This window comes from Oncorhynchus masou, chromosome 5 (assembly GCF_036934945.1).
Source record: "Oncorhynchus masou masou isolate Uvic2021 chromosome 5, UVic_Omas_1.1, whole genome shotgun sequence".
Taxonomy (NCBI): Eukaryota; Metazoa; Chordata; class Actinopteri; order Salmoniformes; family Salmonidae; genus Oncorhynchus; species Oncorhynchus masou.
The window spans coordinates 20,203,716-20,219,687 of NC_088216.1; the positions used below are offsets into that span (position 1 = coordinate 20,203,716).

The following is a 15,972-nucleotide window of genomic DNA, read 5'->3' on the forward strand; positions in this document are numbered from 1 at the left end:
ATTGATTTCAATACAAAACCTAGGAAGCTCATGGTTTTCACCCCATTTTATAGACACATTACTTATGACAACTTCCGGAGGACGTCCTCCAACTTATCAGAGCTCTTGCAGCATGAACTGATATGTTGTCCACTCATTTAGAGGACCAGAGAATGAATCTAGTACTAAATGTATAGGCTACAGCTAGCCAGCACTGCAGTGCATAAAATGCAGTGTAAAATGTCATGTTAGCCAGCTGGCTATGGCTAGCCAGCACTGGAACTTTTCAAAGTCAATGTCACGACTCCCGCCAAAGTCGGTCCCTCTCCTCGTCCGGGTGGCGTTCGACGGTCGACGTCACCGGTCTTCTAGCCATCGCCGCTCCACCTTTAATTTCCATTTGTTTTGTCTTGTTTTTGTCTTGTTTTTCCTCTGTTCCTCCCATGTCTGTGTGTGGTATTGTTCGTTTCGTTTAGTGTGTGACACTTCAGGCTGGTTTTGCGCCGGGTATGGTTGTAACCTGTGGTTTTGTATTTTGTACCATTTTGTGTAATTTGTGCGCATTCGTTTTTTCCCTTGGGCCGGAGTGTTGTGACGTAGTTGCGTCGGGATGTTTTCCTCTGCCTGAATAAAGTGTGCCTGTTCACTCATCTCTGCTCTCCTGCACCTGACTTCCTTCGACCAGTTACGCACACTCTGACAGTCAAGGTAAGCTTTTGGTTTGATTCATTTATTGCCACCGGGGCTGCCGGTGTAACTGCTAAACTGTTTGCTGACTGTATACTGTACTGCATGATTGTAGCGGGTTTACTAACGCGTTAGTTCTAGTAGCTATGTTGACTTCGTTATGACGTTAGCTAAAATGGTGACAACAATGTAGGCTGTGTGTAACGGTTATGATATGAAGGTTTGGCTTGGAAAGGTTTTTCCGCCTGGTCTCTACCAGCTGATGTGTGTTGCACTGAAATCCACAAGCGAAGGGAACAGGTGAGAGGAGGAGAGCATGTAGATATGAGAAGGAAGTGATCTGTTGAAAAATGTTACCTGAATTTCTCCAATAGAAAATCTTGTTTGCAACCATTGGACTAATGATTACACACTAGATCAGCTAGATGCAGGCAAGAATGTGCAAGGCGGTATTGAATGTGTCACTGTCTGTCGCCTTGATTACTCAAATTTCTCCCTCGACCTGTCCCTCACTCTCCAAGAGTGTGCAAAGCTGTCTCCAAATCAAAGGGTGGCTACTTGAAGAATCTCAAATATAAAATATATTTTGATTTGTTTAACACTGTTTTGGTTACTACATGATTCCATATGTGTTATTTCATAGTTTTGATGTCTTCACTATTATTCTACAATATAGAAAATAGTAAAAATAAAGAAAAATAGTAACCTTTTAGTAACATAAACCTGTTAAATTGAACTGGGTGAATGGAATATAAATGACAGTCATCCAATGTGCTGTAATAGAAATAAGGCCATGCTCATAAAAATGTTTGTTCTCCCTCATCTTAAACGGCACCGACCACCACTGGTGTGTGAGAATGAGAATAAGAATTAGTGAACATGTTTAAACGTGTCTGTATCATGCTAGTGTGTGTGTGTGTGTGTGCACCTGTATGTATTTATCAATGCGTGTGCTTGTTAGATCTCACCTGGCGTTGTCTCTGCCGTGGGACTTGATGAAGTTCATGTCTCTGTACTTGGACAGGAAGGCCACCAGCTGGCTGTTGGTTCTGTTAACGACAACCAGGAAGAGATTATTAGAAACCAACCAATCAGTGGAAACGACAGCCAAGGAAGATCAATTACCAATTACCATAAATTACCATTAATTACCAACCAATCAAAGAGAGAGAGGTAGAAACCATATGCCATATAATAGGGCAATACAACAGCTTTTCCCTGTCATCACTTTTCAAGGGTTGTCAAGGATACAAAGGGATAGTTGTTAAAGGGATAGTTCTCTATAAAATCCTAAGTATGCCAGCTATTTTCATGGACTCTCACTGAACTATTGCTTTAACGGAACATTTGATCATGTATTATTTAACTATCCACTATGATCAGGGCCCAGGGCTTTCCAGGACAGTTGGTCAGGAAAACGACTAACCCTAAGTACAAAGACAGTAAACATAACATCCATTTAACAGTTGGCTCAGCCAGGCTAAAAGCTTCTCCTCTGCAGTGCAAGCCATCATTGCCACAGTCAAAGGTATTCTCAACAACACAGATGTCTGCAGGGTGTAAAGCAGGGCAGGGGGAGGCTGTCTGGGCCTTTAGATGACAGCTCAGTTTTCCTTTCTAGAAGAGCCTAAACTCTCCTAACAAAGCTGGGCTAGCGCAGGCTGAAGGGATGCATATTAATGCCATTTACTGATGAAGGAGCAATTTCACAGCCCCAAGGCTTTACTTAGTAGATGTAGTGGAACACACACGCACGCACACACACACACACTGATGTTGTGTAGCAGAACACACGCACGCACACACGCACACAAACACAGACAACACACACAGAGCATAGCACAGCGGGGGAAATCCAGGTCACAGCATAGATTTGCCAGAGTTGTGTCATTGTGCCTGAGTGGTCACACAGTCTGTCCAGTGGGTCTGGCTGGTTTGCTGACTGACTGTCTGCCCCCAGGGTGCAGTCTCTGTCTCTCTGTCACTATATGTCTGGCTGGATGGCATTCACACACACTGCGACCATAGCCAGTACCACAGAATTACCAGCCAAGCCCATATCACAGCCTTGCAGTCACCCTTAAAACACCATCATAAAAACACCCTGCTACCCTGTTGGCATATGCCCTAATTGCACACTCTTAGCCAAATATACTTTACTATACTGTACTATACTGTGCATGTACTGTACTATAATGTACTATACTGTAATATACTGGACTATACTGTAATGTACTGTACAATACTGTAGCTATACTGTACTATACAGTAATATACTCTAATGTAATGTACTATACTGTACTATACTGTAATATACTGTACCTATACTACACTGTAATATGCTTTACTATACTGTAATGTACTGTACTATACTGTAGCTATACTGTACCTATACTGTACTATGCAGTAATATACTGTAATGTACTGTATTATACTGTAATGTACTGTACTATACTGTATGGTACCTATACAGTAATATACTGTAATGTACTGTACTATACTGTAATGTACTGTACTGTACTATACTGTACTATACTGTAATATACTGTACTGTACTGTACTATACTGTAATGTACTGTACTATACTGTAATATACTGTACTGTACTATACTGTATGGTACCTATACAGTAATATACTGTAATGTACTGTACTATACTGTAATGTACTGTACTATACTGTACTATACTGTAATATACTGTACTGTACTATACTGTACTGTACTATACTGTAATGTACTGTACTATACTGTATGGTACCTATACAGTAATATACTGTAATGTACTGTACTATACTGTTTTGTACTGTACTATACTGTACTATACTGTACTGTACTATACTGTAATGTACTGTACTGTACTATACTGTAATATACTGTACTGTAATATACTGTACTGTACTATACCGTAATGTACTATACCGTAATGTACTATACTGTACTATACTGTACTGTACTATACTGTACTGTACTATACTGTAATGTACTATACCGTAATGTACTATACTGTAATATACTGTACTGTACTATACTGTACTATACTGTAATGTACTGTACTATACTGTACTGTACTATACTGTAATGTACTGTACTATACTGTACTGTACTATACTGTAATATACTGTAATGTACTATACTGTACTGTACTATACTGTAATGTACTGTACTATTCTGTAATGTACTATACTGTAGTATACAGTAATGTACTGTACTATACTGTACTATTGTGCTCTTACCACACTTGAATAGTTGACAAGTCCATATCACAAGTTATTTCTGAATCAAAGTTATGCATATGCTTTTTGGTGGGTTACAACTTACAACTGACTAAAAGAGGGCAAGAGAGAGTCTATACTACATACCTATAGAGATTCTTGTCAACATGTATACGGTTCATAAATCAGCTGGATAGTCTTTAGATAAACAGACGGATAATCTTTAGTAAATCAGCTGGATAGCCTTTAGTAAAACAGCTGTATAGTCTATAGTAAAACAGCTGTATAGTCTTTCGTAACGCAGCTGTATAGTCTTTAGTAAAGCAGCTGTGGTCTTTAGTGAAGCAGCTGTATATTACTTAGTAAAGCAGATGGAAAGTCTTTCGAAAAGCAACTGGATAGTCTTTCGTAAAGCAGCTGGATAGTCTTCAGTAAAGCAGCTGGATAGTCTTTAGTAAAGCAGCTGGATAGTCTTTTGTACAACAGCTGGATAGTCTTTAGTAAAGCTGCTGGATAGTCTTTAGTATAGCAGCTGGATAGTCTTTAGTTTAGCAGCTGGATAGTCTTTAGTAAAGCAGCTGGATAGTCTTTTGTACAACAGCTGGATAGTCTTTAGTAAAGCTGCTGGATAGTCTTTAGTATAGCAGCTGGATAGTCTTTAGTTTAGCAGCTGGATAGTCTTTAGTAAAGCAGTTGGATAATATTTAGTATAGCAGATGGATAGTCTTTATTTAAGCAGCTGTATATTATTTAGTAATGCAGCTGGATATTCTTTACTAAAGCAGATGGATAGTCTTTCGTAAAGCAGCTGGATAGTCTTTAGTAAAGCAGCTGGATAGTCTTTAGTAAAGCAGTTATATATTATTTAGTTAAGCAGACGTATATATTTAGTACAGCAGCTGGATAGTCTTTAGTAAAGCAGCTGGATAGTCTTTAGTAAAGCAGTTATATATTATTTAGTTAAGCAGACGTATATATTTAGTACAGCAGCTGGATAGTCTTTAGTAAAGCAGCTGGATAGTCTTTAGTAAAGCAGCTGGATAGTCTTTAGTAAAGCAGCTGGATAGTCTTTAGTAAAGCAGTTAAATATTATTTAGTTAAGCAGACGTATATATTTAGTACAGCAGCTGGATAGTCTTTAGTAAAGCAGCTGGATAGTCTTTAGTAAAGCAGCTGGGTAGTCTTTAATAAAACAGCTGGATAGTCTTTAGTAAAGCAGCTGGATAGTCTTTAGTAAAGCAGCTGTAGTCTTTAGTAAAGCAGCTGGATAGTCTTTAGTAAAACAGCTGTAGTCTTTAGTAAAGCAGCTGGATAGTCTTTAGTAAAGCAGCTGTAGTCTTTAGTAAAGCAGCTGGATAGTCTTCAGTAAAACAGCTGGATAATATTTAGTATAGCAGCTGGATAGTCTTTATTTAAGCAGCTGTATATTATTTAGTAATGCAGCTGGATGATCTTTAGTAAAGCAGATGGATAGTCTTTCGTAAAGCAGCTGGATAGTCTTTAGTAAAGCAGCTGGATAGTCTTTAGTAAAGCAGTTATATATTGTTTAGTAAAGCAGCCGGATAGTATTTAGTACAGCGGCTGGATAGTCTTTAGTAAAGCCACTGGATAGTTTTTAGTAAAGAAGTGATCTATTATTTAGTAAAGCGGCTGGATATTCTTTAGTAAAGAAGTTATATATTATTTACTAAAGCAGCTGAATATGCTTTAGTAAAAAAGTTAAATATTCTTTAGTAAAGCAGCTGTATAGTCTTAGTAGACCAGCTGGATAGTCTTTAGTAAAGCAGCTGGATAGTCTTTAGTAAAGCAGCTGGTTAGTCTTTAGTAGAGCAGCTGGACAGTCTTTGGTAAAGGCCTCCCGAGTGGCGCAACATTCTAAGACACTGCATTTCAGTGGTAGAGGCGTCATTACAGACATCCGGTTTCGATTCCAGGCTGTATCACAACCGGCCGTGATTGGGAGTCCCATAGGGCGAAGCACAATTGGCTTGCAACTGACCTGCCTAGTTAAATAAAGGTTCCATTTAAACATGGGGGTTAGAAAAGAGGATACAAGCAAGACAACACAGCCTGTCTTGAAGAGAAAAGCCTGGAAAGAGATCCTCACTCTCGGACAAAACAACCATGTGACTTATCCCTCCCTCCTCCATCCCTCCATTACCAGCCCCCCGGGCAGACACACAGACACCACTACTAGGGCGAGGGGGAGAGGGTATTTGGGCTGGGCCTTTCGGGCTCATCCATGCGGATGGGAGGACATTATAAGAGAATTAGACAGGGAATAATGCCTGTTTCTCTCCTACAGCCTTCAGCCTATACAGACACACTGATTCCAACATAGCAGCAGACCAGGGCTAACCCTGCACTCCTTATAGCATTGGTGCTCTATGGCTGTAGCATATTGTAGGGATTGTCCCTTCATTCCTTACACAGTATCAGTGGAGAAGATGACCATAGGGTGAGTCATAGCCTGGTTTTTCTTTTAGAGGTACTATGACTGTAGCATAGACTGGTTGGCTTCATTCTACACTCACTTGACAGTTGAATTGAACTGAATTGAAGAGGGCTGTCCAAGGCAAGTGTAATCTGTCACAGAGTGTTCTTATTTTTGATTGTATCACTGTACGGCCTTGTAGGTGAGCAGGAGTGGATTGAGGGAGTGCATTGATGACCAGAGTGTTGTGGGTTAATGTATGTAAATAGGGTCTAAATGAGGAAACTTGAGTCAAATCCAAGAAGTGGTCCAAAAAAAGCACTTGCTAAGCAAAGATATTACTGTCTGCTACGCCAACATGTAACCCCTCTCTTTCCCCCTTCTCTTCTGTCTCTTCTATCACTCCCTCTCCCTCCATCTCTCTCCTGATGGGCCTATAAAAACCTCCAGTGTCAGCCCTTTCCTCCACCACATCACCGCCATGCAAATGAAGAGAAGAAGAGGAGACCGACAGGAGGAAAGAAACGGCTCATCAGCACACCACAAACACTTCCACTCACACAGTGGCAGACGCAAGCATACACGCACATTATGCAAACACAGGCATACACAAGGCATTATGCGCGCAAACGCACGCACACACACGCACGCACACACACACACTTGAGCGCCCATAGACAGACAGACAGACACGGTCACTTTTATGATCGAGCATCGAAATCAGAACTATTCTCACCGTTCGCACACTATCCCATAATATCTACGACAAGCACATATCTACATGGCAACAGACTAAAAGTAAGCTCTTTCAGAAACATAAATATTTCCCTGAACATTTCCCTGACAAGGTGAACACAAACAGGGGTGTCTCCTGAGCCTGTGTATACAAACCGTGTATATTAACCAACCACACGTGTTGGACTACAAAACAACACAGGGCAACCACCTCTTTCTTTATACCTTCCATCTTAGCTCCAAGTGTTGGACACACAAGGTCCAGTTTCCTTTTTCACAGTGGTGATTACAGCAACTGGTGGCCATCTGGGGAAAGTATGTGTTCGAAGTCTATGAGAGACTAATGACCTTGAGGTTCACAATGGTGTGTATGTGTGACACTCGTTCCTCGGTGGAATGAGTTTTAAACGCTTCTTCTTCTCTTGCCCTCCAGCATTCCAACTACCTCCACAGACAGGTGCAGGCCCTGGCCTCCCTCCCAACCACCTGGCTACCATCTGGGGCGGTGCCACACACTCACACTCACGCACACACACACACACACACACGCACACACGCACACACACACACACACACACACACACACACACACACACACACACACACACACACACACACACACACACACACACACACACACACACACACACACACACACACACACACACACACACACACACACACACACACACCCCACCTGTTGGGAAGTCAATACATATATTGACCTCGGGGCAATTAACATGCAATCATGTAACCTATTCAACTGAGTAAGTAAGCCAGGAGAGGGATTGGAATTTGGGGGGAACAAATGTGTAATCACCTTAAGAAGAACCGGAGATCGACTGTGATTGATCTATTTAAGTTGCTTAGCTCGGGTCTTTGTTGTAAGTCTGCAGTGGTTGTACAGTGAATGTGACAGTATGGATTCCCTGAGGGCCTATGGGGTTATATAGCTGTGTGTCTACTGTCTGGTAGTTATTCAGATGGCTTTTGGTCTTCATAATGGCTCATTCTAAAGTGTGTCTGAACTGTAAATTATAATTACACAACAAAGGACTATCAATCTCTGAATATTTTTTAAAATCCATAACATGACCAAACTGGTGTTCAAAGTGTTCCATTCCTTTCGTGTCAGGTCACACAGGGACGTGAACATGTGATGTAGTATTTCTTCTCTGTCTGACTCCTGGCCACTCAACCCTAACCAGCTTGACTGCTTCGAAGGAGAAGTGGCCCAAAACATCCTGCAACACCAAGACGTTCCATTAAAACCAATTTGCTGTCAACACAGCTGCTGCTACTTCCGTACTTAAACATAGACAGAGCATTCGGAAAGTATTCAGACCCCTTGACTTTTTCCACATTTTGTTACATTACAGCCCTATTCTAAAATGGATTAAATAAATAAAAATGTCAGCATCAGTCTACACACAATACCACATAATGACGAGATAAAAACAGGTTTAGACATTTTTGCTAATTTATCACAAATAAAAAACAGAAATACCTTATTTACATAAGTATTCAGACCTTTTGTTATGAGACTAAATATTGAGCTCAGGTGCATCCTGTTTCCATTGATCATCCTTGACATGTTTCTACAACTTCATTGGACATGATTTAGAAAGACACACACCTGTCTATATAAGGTCCCACAGTTGATAGTGCATGTCAGAGCAAAAACCAAGACATGATGTCAAAGGAATAGATGAACAGAGCAAAGTACAGAGAGATCCATGAAAACCTGCTCCAGAGCGCTCAGGACCTCAGACTGGGGCCGAAGGTTCACCTTCCAACAGGACAACGACCCTAAGCACACAGCCAAGACAATGCAGGAGTTTCTAAAATTTCTAAAAACCTGTTTTTGCTTTTTCATTATGGGGTATTGTGTGTAGGGGAAAAAATGAGGGGAGGGGAAAAATGTAATCATTTTTAGAATAAGGCTGTAACGTAACAAAATGTGGAAGTCAAGGGGTCTGAATACTTAGGTAGGTCAACTATCTGAAAACCTTACCCCTCCACCCAAGTCATGTGATGGGGTCGTCTGCAGCGATGAGGTTAATGAAGAAGTCCCAGCTCCAGTCGGTCATGGTGATCAGGTCTGACATGCTGCTAGCCTCTACCCCCCACCATCCTAACCCTCACCCCCTACCCCCCTGCCACCTCCACCCCAGTCACCTGATGGGGTAGTCTGCAGCGCTGAGGTTGATGAAGAAGTCCCAGCTCCAGTCGGTCATGGTGATGAGGTCTGCCATGCTGCGGAGGTACATGGTGAGCAGGCTGGCACCGCCCCAGATGGTAGCCATCCTCCAGGGTGTCACCCTCACGTTGGGGTACTGGGAGGCCAGCGCCTGCACCTGTCTGTGAAGGTAGTTGGAGCGCTGGAGGGGGAGAGAAGAGGAAGAGTTTAAAATGTTTCAAACTCATTCCACGGAGGGCCAAGTGTCTGCAGGTTTTTTCTACACCCTTGGACATGATTGATGAATTAAGGTCACTGGTTAGTAAGGAAGTCCCCTTGCCTGGTTATTTAGATCTTAATTGAAAGGAAAATCCAAAAATCAGCAGACACTAGGCCCTCCATGGAATGAGTTGGACACCCCTGGTTTAAGACAATATCCTATGTAGAGGATAATGGTATAGACCAGGGTTCTCCAACCCTGTTCCTTGATAGCTACTGTCCTGTAGGTTTTCACTCCAACCCCAATCTAGCACACTTGATTCCAGGGCTGGTCCTTGACGTTCTGCCACCATAGGCAAGACCAAAAAATACACGTGAATGATTGGTGATCCGGACAGGACGAAAAACCTAACCTAGTCTATTGTTATATCTGGAGTACTTCTCCTGTCCTATCCAGTGTCCTGTGTGAATTTGAGTATGCTCTCTCTAATTCTCTCTCTTTCTCTCTCTCAGAGGACCTGAGCCCTAGGACCATGCCTCAGGACTACCTGGCATGATGACTACTTGCTGTCCCTAGTCCACCTGGCCGTGCTGCTGCTCCAGTTTCAACTGTCCTGCCTGTGATTATTATTATTTGACCATGCTGGTCATTTATGAATATTTGAACATCTTGGCCATGTTCTTTTACAATCTCCACCAGGTACAGCCAGAAGAGTACTGGCCACCCCACATAGCCTGGTTCCTCTCTAGGTTTCTTCCTAGGTTTTGGCCTTTCTAGGGAGTTTTTCCTAGCCTTCTACACCTGCATTGCTTGCTGTTTGGGGTTTTAGGCTGGGTTTCTATACAGCACTTTGAGATATCAGCTGATGTACGAAGGGCTTTATAAATAAATGTGATTTGTTTTGATTTATAGTCGTACCTGGTCTATATGTATATAGTAGTAGTGTGAGGTGTGGTAGATGGTAGTCTATAGTCTGGTCTATATGTTTATAGTAGTTGGGTGAGGTGTGGTAGATGGTAGTCTATAGTCTTACCTGGTCTATATGTATATAGTAGTAGTGTGAGGTGGTAGATGGTAGTCTATAGTCTTACCTGGTCTATATGTATATAGTAGTAGTGTGAGGTGTGGTAGATGGTAGTCTATAGTCTTACCTGGTCTATATGTATATAGTAGTAGTGTGAGGTGGTAGATGGTAGTCTATAGTCTGGTCTATATGTTTATAGTAGTTGTGTGAGGTGTGGTAGATGGTAGTCTATAGTCTGGTCTATATGTATATAGTAGGAGTGTGAGGTGGTAGATGGTAGTCTATAGTCTGGTCTATATGTATATAGTAGTAGTGTGAGGTGGTAGATGGTAGTAGTCTATATGTATATAGTAGTAGTGTGAGGTGGTAGTCTATAGTACCTGGTCTATATGTATATAGTAGTAGTGTGAGGTGGTAGATGGTAGTCTATAGTCTTACCTGGTCTATATGTATATAGTAGTAGTGTGAGGTGGTAGATGGTAGTCTATAGTCTTACCTGGTCTATATGTATATAGTAGTAGTGTGATGGTAGTCTATAGTGGTAGATGGTAGTCTATAGTCTTACCTGGTCTATATGTATATAGTAGTAGTGTGAGGTGGTAGATGGTAGTCTATAGTCTTACCTGGTCTATATGTATATAGTAGTAGTGTGTCTTAGTCTATATGTGGTAGATGGTAGTCTATAGTCTTACCTGGTCTATATGTATATAGTAGTAGTGTGAGGTGGTAGATGGTAGTCTATAGTCTTCTGGTCTATATGTATATAGTAGTAGTGTGAGGTGGTAGATGGTAGTCTATAGTCTTACCTGGTCTATATATATAGTATATAGTAGTAGTGTGAGGTGTATATAGTAGATGGTAGTCTATGGTCTTACCTGGTCTATATGTATATAGTAGTAGTGTGAGGTGGTAGATGGTAGTCTATAGTCTGTCTATATGTATATAGTAGTAGTGTATAGTAGTAGTGTGTATATAGGTGGTAGATGGTAGTCTAGATAGGTCTTACCTGGTCTATATGTATATAGTAGTAGTGTGAGGTGGTAGATGGTAGTCTATAGTCTTACCTGGTCTATATGTATATAGTAGTAGTGTGAGGTGGTAGATGGTAGTCTATAGTCTTACCTGGTCTATTTATATAGTAGTAGTGTAGAGGTGGTAGATGGTAGTCTACAAGTCTTACCTGGTCTATATGTATATATATAGTAGTAGTGTGAGGTGGTAGATGGTAGTCTATAGTCTTGGTCTATATGTTTATAGTAGTAGTGTGTCTATAGGTGGTAGATGGTAGTCTATGGTCTTACCTGGTCTATATGTATATAGTAGTAGTGTGAGGTGGTAGATGGTAGTCTATGGTCTTACCTGGTCTATATGTATATAGTAGTAGTGTGAGGTGGTAGATGGTAGTCTATAGTCTTACCTGGTCTATATGTATATAGTAGTAGTGTGAGGTGGTAGATGGTAGTCTATAGTCTTACCTGGTCTATATGTATATAGTAGTAGTGTGAGGTGGTAGATGGTAGTCTATAGTCTTACCTGGTCTATATGTATATAGTAGTAGTGTGAGGTGGTAGATGGTCTATAGTCTTACCTGGTCTATATGTATAGTAGTAGTGATAGATGGTAGTCTATAGTCTTACTGGTCTATATGTATATAGTAGTAGTGGTAGTCTATAGTCTTATATGTATATAGTAGTAGTGTGAGGTGGTAGTGGTAGATGGTAGTCTATAGTCTGGTCTATATGTATATAGTAGTAGTGTGAGGTGGTAGATGGTAGTCTATAGTCTTACCTGGTCTATATGTATATAGTAGTAGTGTGAGAGCGGTGGTAGATGGTAGTCTATAGTCTTACCTGGTCTATATGTATATAGTAGTAGTGTGAGGTGGTAGATGGTAGTCTATAGTCTTACCTGGTCTATATGTATATAGTAGTAGTGTGAGGTGGTAGATGGTAGTCTATAGTCTTACCTGGTCTATATGTATATAGTAGTAGTGTGAGGTGGTAGATGGTAGTCTATAGTCTGGTCTATATGTATATAGTAGTAGTGTGAGGTGGTAGATGGTAGTCTATAGTCTTACCTGGTCTATATGTATATAGTAGTAGTGTGAGGTGTGGTAGATGGTAGTCTATAGTCTTACCTGGTCTATATGTATATAGTAGTAGTGTGAGGTGGTAGATGGTAGTCTATAGTCTTACCTGGTCTATATGTATATAGTAGTAGTGTGTAGTAGTGTGAGGTGGTAGATGGTAGTCTATAGTCTTACCTGGTCTATATGTATATAGTAGTAGTGTGAGTGTGGTAGATGGTAGTCTATAGTCTTACCTGTCTATATGTATATAGTCTATATGTATATAGTACCTGGTCTAGTGTAGTAGTGTGAGGTGGTAGATGGTAGTCTATAGTCTTACCTGGTCTATATGTATATAGTAGTAGTGTGAGGTGGTAGATGGTAGATGGTAGTCTATAGTCTTACCTGGTCTATATGTATATAGTAGTAGTGTGAGGTGGTAGATGGTAGTCTATAGTCTTACCTGGTCTATATGTATATAGTAGTAGTGTAGTCTATAGTCTGGTCTATATGTATATAGTAGTGGTAGATGGTAGTCTATAGTCTTACCTGGTCTATATGTATATAGTAGTAGTGTGAGGTGGTAGATGGTAGTGGTAGATGGTAGTCTAGATAGTCTTACCTGGTCTATATGTATATAGTAGTAGTGTGAGGTGGTAGATGGTAGTCTATAGTCTTACCTGGTCTATATGTATATAGTAGTAGTGTAGATGGTAGTGTGTATATAGTAGTAGTCTATGGTAGTCTTACCTGGTCTATATGTATATAGTAGTAGTGTGAGGTGGTAGATGGTAGTCTATAGTCTTACCTGGTCTATATGTATATAGTAGTAGTGTGAGTGTGGTAGATGGTAGTCTATAGTCTTACCTGGTCTATATGTATATAGTAGTAGTGTGAGGTGGTAGATGGTAGTCTATAGTCTTACCTGGTCTATATGTATATAGTAGTAGTGTGAGGTGGTAGATGGTAGTCTATAGTCTTACCTGGTCTATATGTATATAGTAGTAGTGTGAGTGTGGTAGATGGTAGTCTATAGTCTTACCTGGTCTATATGTATATAGTAGTAGTGTGAGGTGGTAGATGGTAGTCTATAGTCTTACCTGGTCTATATGTATATAGTAGTAGTGTGAGGTGTGGTAGATGGTAGTCTACAGTCTTACCTGGTCTATATGTATATAGTAGTAGTGTGAGGTGTGGTAGATGGTAGTCTACAGTCTTACCTGGTCTATATGTATATAGTAGTAGTGTGAGGTGTGGTAGATGGTAGTCTATAGTCTTGGTCCTGGTCTATATGATGGTATATAGTCTATATGTATATAGTAGTAGTGTGAGTGTGATGGTAGTGGTATGGTAGTCTTACCTGGTCTATATGTATATAGTAGTAGTGTGAGGTGTGGTAGATGGTAGTCTACAGTCTTGTGTCTATATGTATATAGTAGTAGTGTGAGGTGTGGTAGATGGTAGTCTTACCTGGTCTATATGTATATAGTAGTAGTGTGAGGTGTGGTAGATGGTAGTCTATAGTCTTACCTGGTCTATATGTATATAGTAGTAGTGTGAGGTGTGGTAGATGGTAGTCTATAGTCTTACCTGGTCTATATGTATATAGTAGTAGTGTGAGGTGGTAGATGGTAGTCTATAGTCTTACCTGGTCTATATGTATATAGTAGTAGTGTGAGGTGGTAGATGGTAGTCTATAGTCTTACCTGGTCTATATGTATATAGTAGTAGTGTGAGGTGGTAGATGGTAGTCTATAGTGTAGTCTATAGTCTTACCTGGTCTATATGAGTAGTGGTAGTCTATAGTCTTACCTGGTCTATATGTATATAGTAGTAGTGTGAGGTGGTAGATGGTAGTCTATAGTCTTACCTGGTCTATATGTATATAGTAGTAGTGTGAGGTGTGGTAGATGGTAGTCTATAGTCTTACCTGGTCTATATGTATATAGTAGTAGTGTGAGGTGTGGTAGATGGTAGTCTATAGTCTTACCTGGTCTATATGTATATAGTAGTAGTGTGAGGTGTGGTAGATGGCCTTGAAAAGTCTCTGGAACTGTCGTGAGGCTCTGCCGTGGACCACCAGGACGAAGGCTATCCTGACGGGGGCCGACGGTGGGCCCTCTGACGAGTCCTCCTCCCACGCCACGTTGGCATTGGCCTTACCTGAACAACACAAGGATACCGTACAGAGACAGGTTGTTAGTCATTCATGCAGAGAATAAAACATGTACCTGTATGTAGAACTCTCTGACGAGTCTTCCTCCCAGACGCTGACAATTGCCTTACGTGGACAGAATAGTAACACACACATTAGGTTTCATCGTCTATACTTCCTACACTGGAAGGTGTACTGAACATGTGGCGCAGTGACTCCAACGTTACTGTGCTGTTACTGTGCATACTATGAAGAAGAAGAAGCATGTCACAAGGAGATGAGTTTCATTCACTATGTGACCATTGAGTTATTTGAACCATGACCAGCAAGGCCACAAGATAGGAATAGGAATCCTAGAACCATTCCTTTGGGTTTGGGGTGGAGTTCACTTGATAGTGTGTCATCATTGCTCTGTACCACACTCCCAGAATAAGACTTGGAAGGAAGTAGACAATGACTATTCCAACTCACAACCACACAATCAAACAATTCCAGCTCTCTCCAGAAACCATTCAAAAAGCCACACGGATTCATATAGTGGTTTCTTTCATTCTAATAGTAAACGCCTTTAAAAAAAAAAAAGATTTCCGCTCAGAGCCTCTCTCTTGGTCTTGTATTGTGTTCTCCATCAGCAAATAAGTACTAGGGGAATACAATCCAGCACCATTATTACATATGGTGGTTGTTTTGTGTTCACAGGGCCTATGGAGTTACAGGAGACACAGAGCTTCATTGAGACGTTATGTTTGTTGACGACAGAGAGGACAAGGTTGTTCAGGAGATAATGGCAGTAATCTGGTCCTCTGTGTTGCGGGGGACGTGGTAAGTGTTTCAACCTCCTTAGGGTATGCTGTCCCAGGGGTAAAAAGATCCCAAGGTGCCCCTCCCCTTCTGGCTCTTTCTTCCCTGTGTCTGGACAAGCTAGGCTCTTACTGCTGTCCTGTAATTATCTCAATTGAAGGGCAGGACCTTTTGCTTGCTTGTATTTAAAGCCTAACTACAGGGGCGGGGCTACATACATGCTCCCGTGACTCCAATTGGCCATGCCTCCTGTCCATCACTCAATCAACCAATCCTCCCCAAGAATTATCGTTTTATTCATAGTTTGGTTACTATGAATCCTGCCTATTAATATAGAGTTTTGAATTGAATGTGAATGTGGTTGTAAAGGTGAGTGTGAGTATGTGTGTGTGTGAAAGACAGAGCGTGTGTGTGTCTGTGTATGTGTTACTATGAAGCCTGGCTGTGACTATGGGATATTGAATGTGAATGTGGTTGGT

The 15,972-nt window shown here is 41.0% G+C and overlaps 1 protein-coding gene across 1 annotated transcript in view; it reads right to left on the reverse strand.

Moving 5' to 3' along the window:
* Positions 1 to 15,972, reverse strand: part of LOC135536638 (xylosyltransferase 1-like) — a 124,987-nt gene that overhangs the window by 39,331 nt on the left and 69,684 nt on the right. The window contains exons 3-5 of the mRNA XM_064962909.1: positions 14,528 to 14,700; positions 9,225 to 9,427; positions 1,635 to 1,715 (exon numbers count right to left, since the gene is read on the reverse strand). Of these exons, the coding sequence (XP_064818981.1) occupies positions 1,635 to 1,715; positions 9,225 to 9,427; positions 14,528 to 14,700 (457 nt within the window). The remainder of the gene's footprint in view (positions 1 to 1,634; positions 1,716 to 9,224; positions 9,428 to 14,527; positions 14,701 to 15,972) is intronic.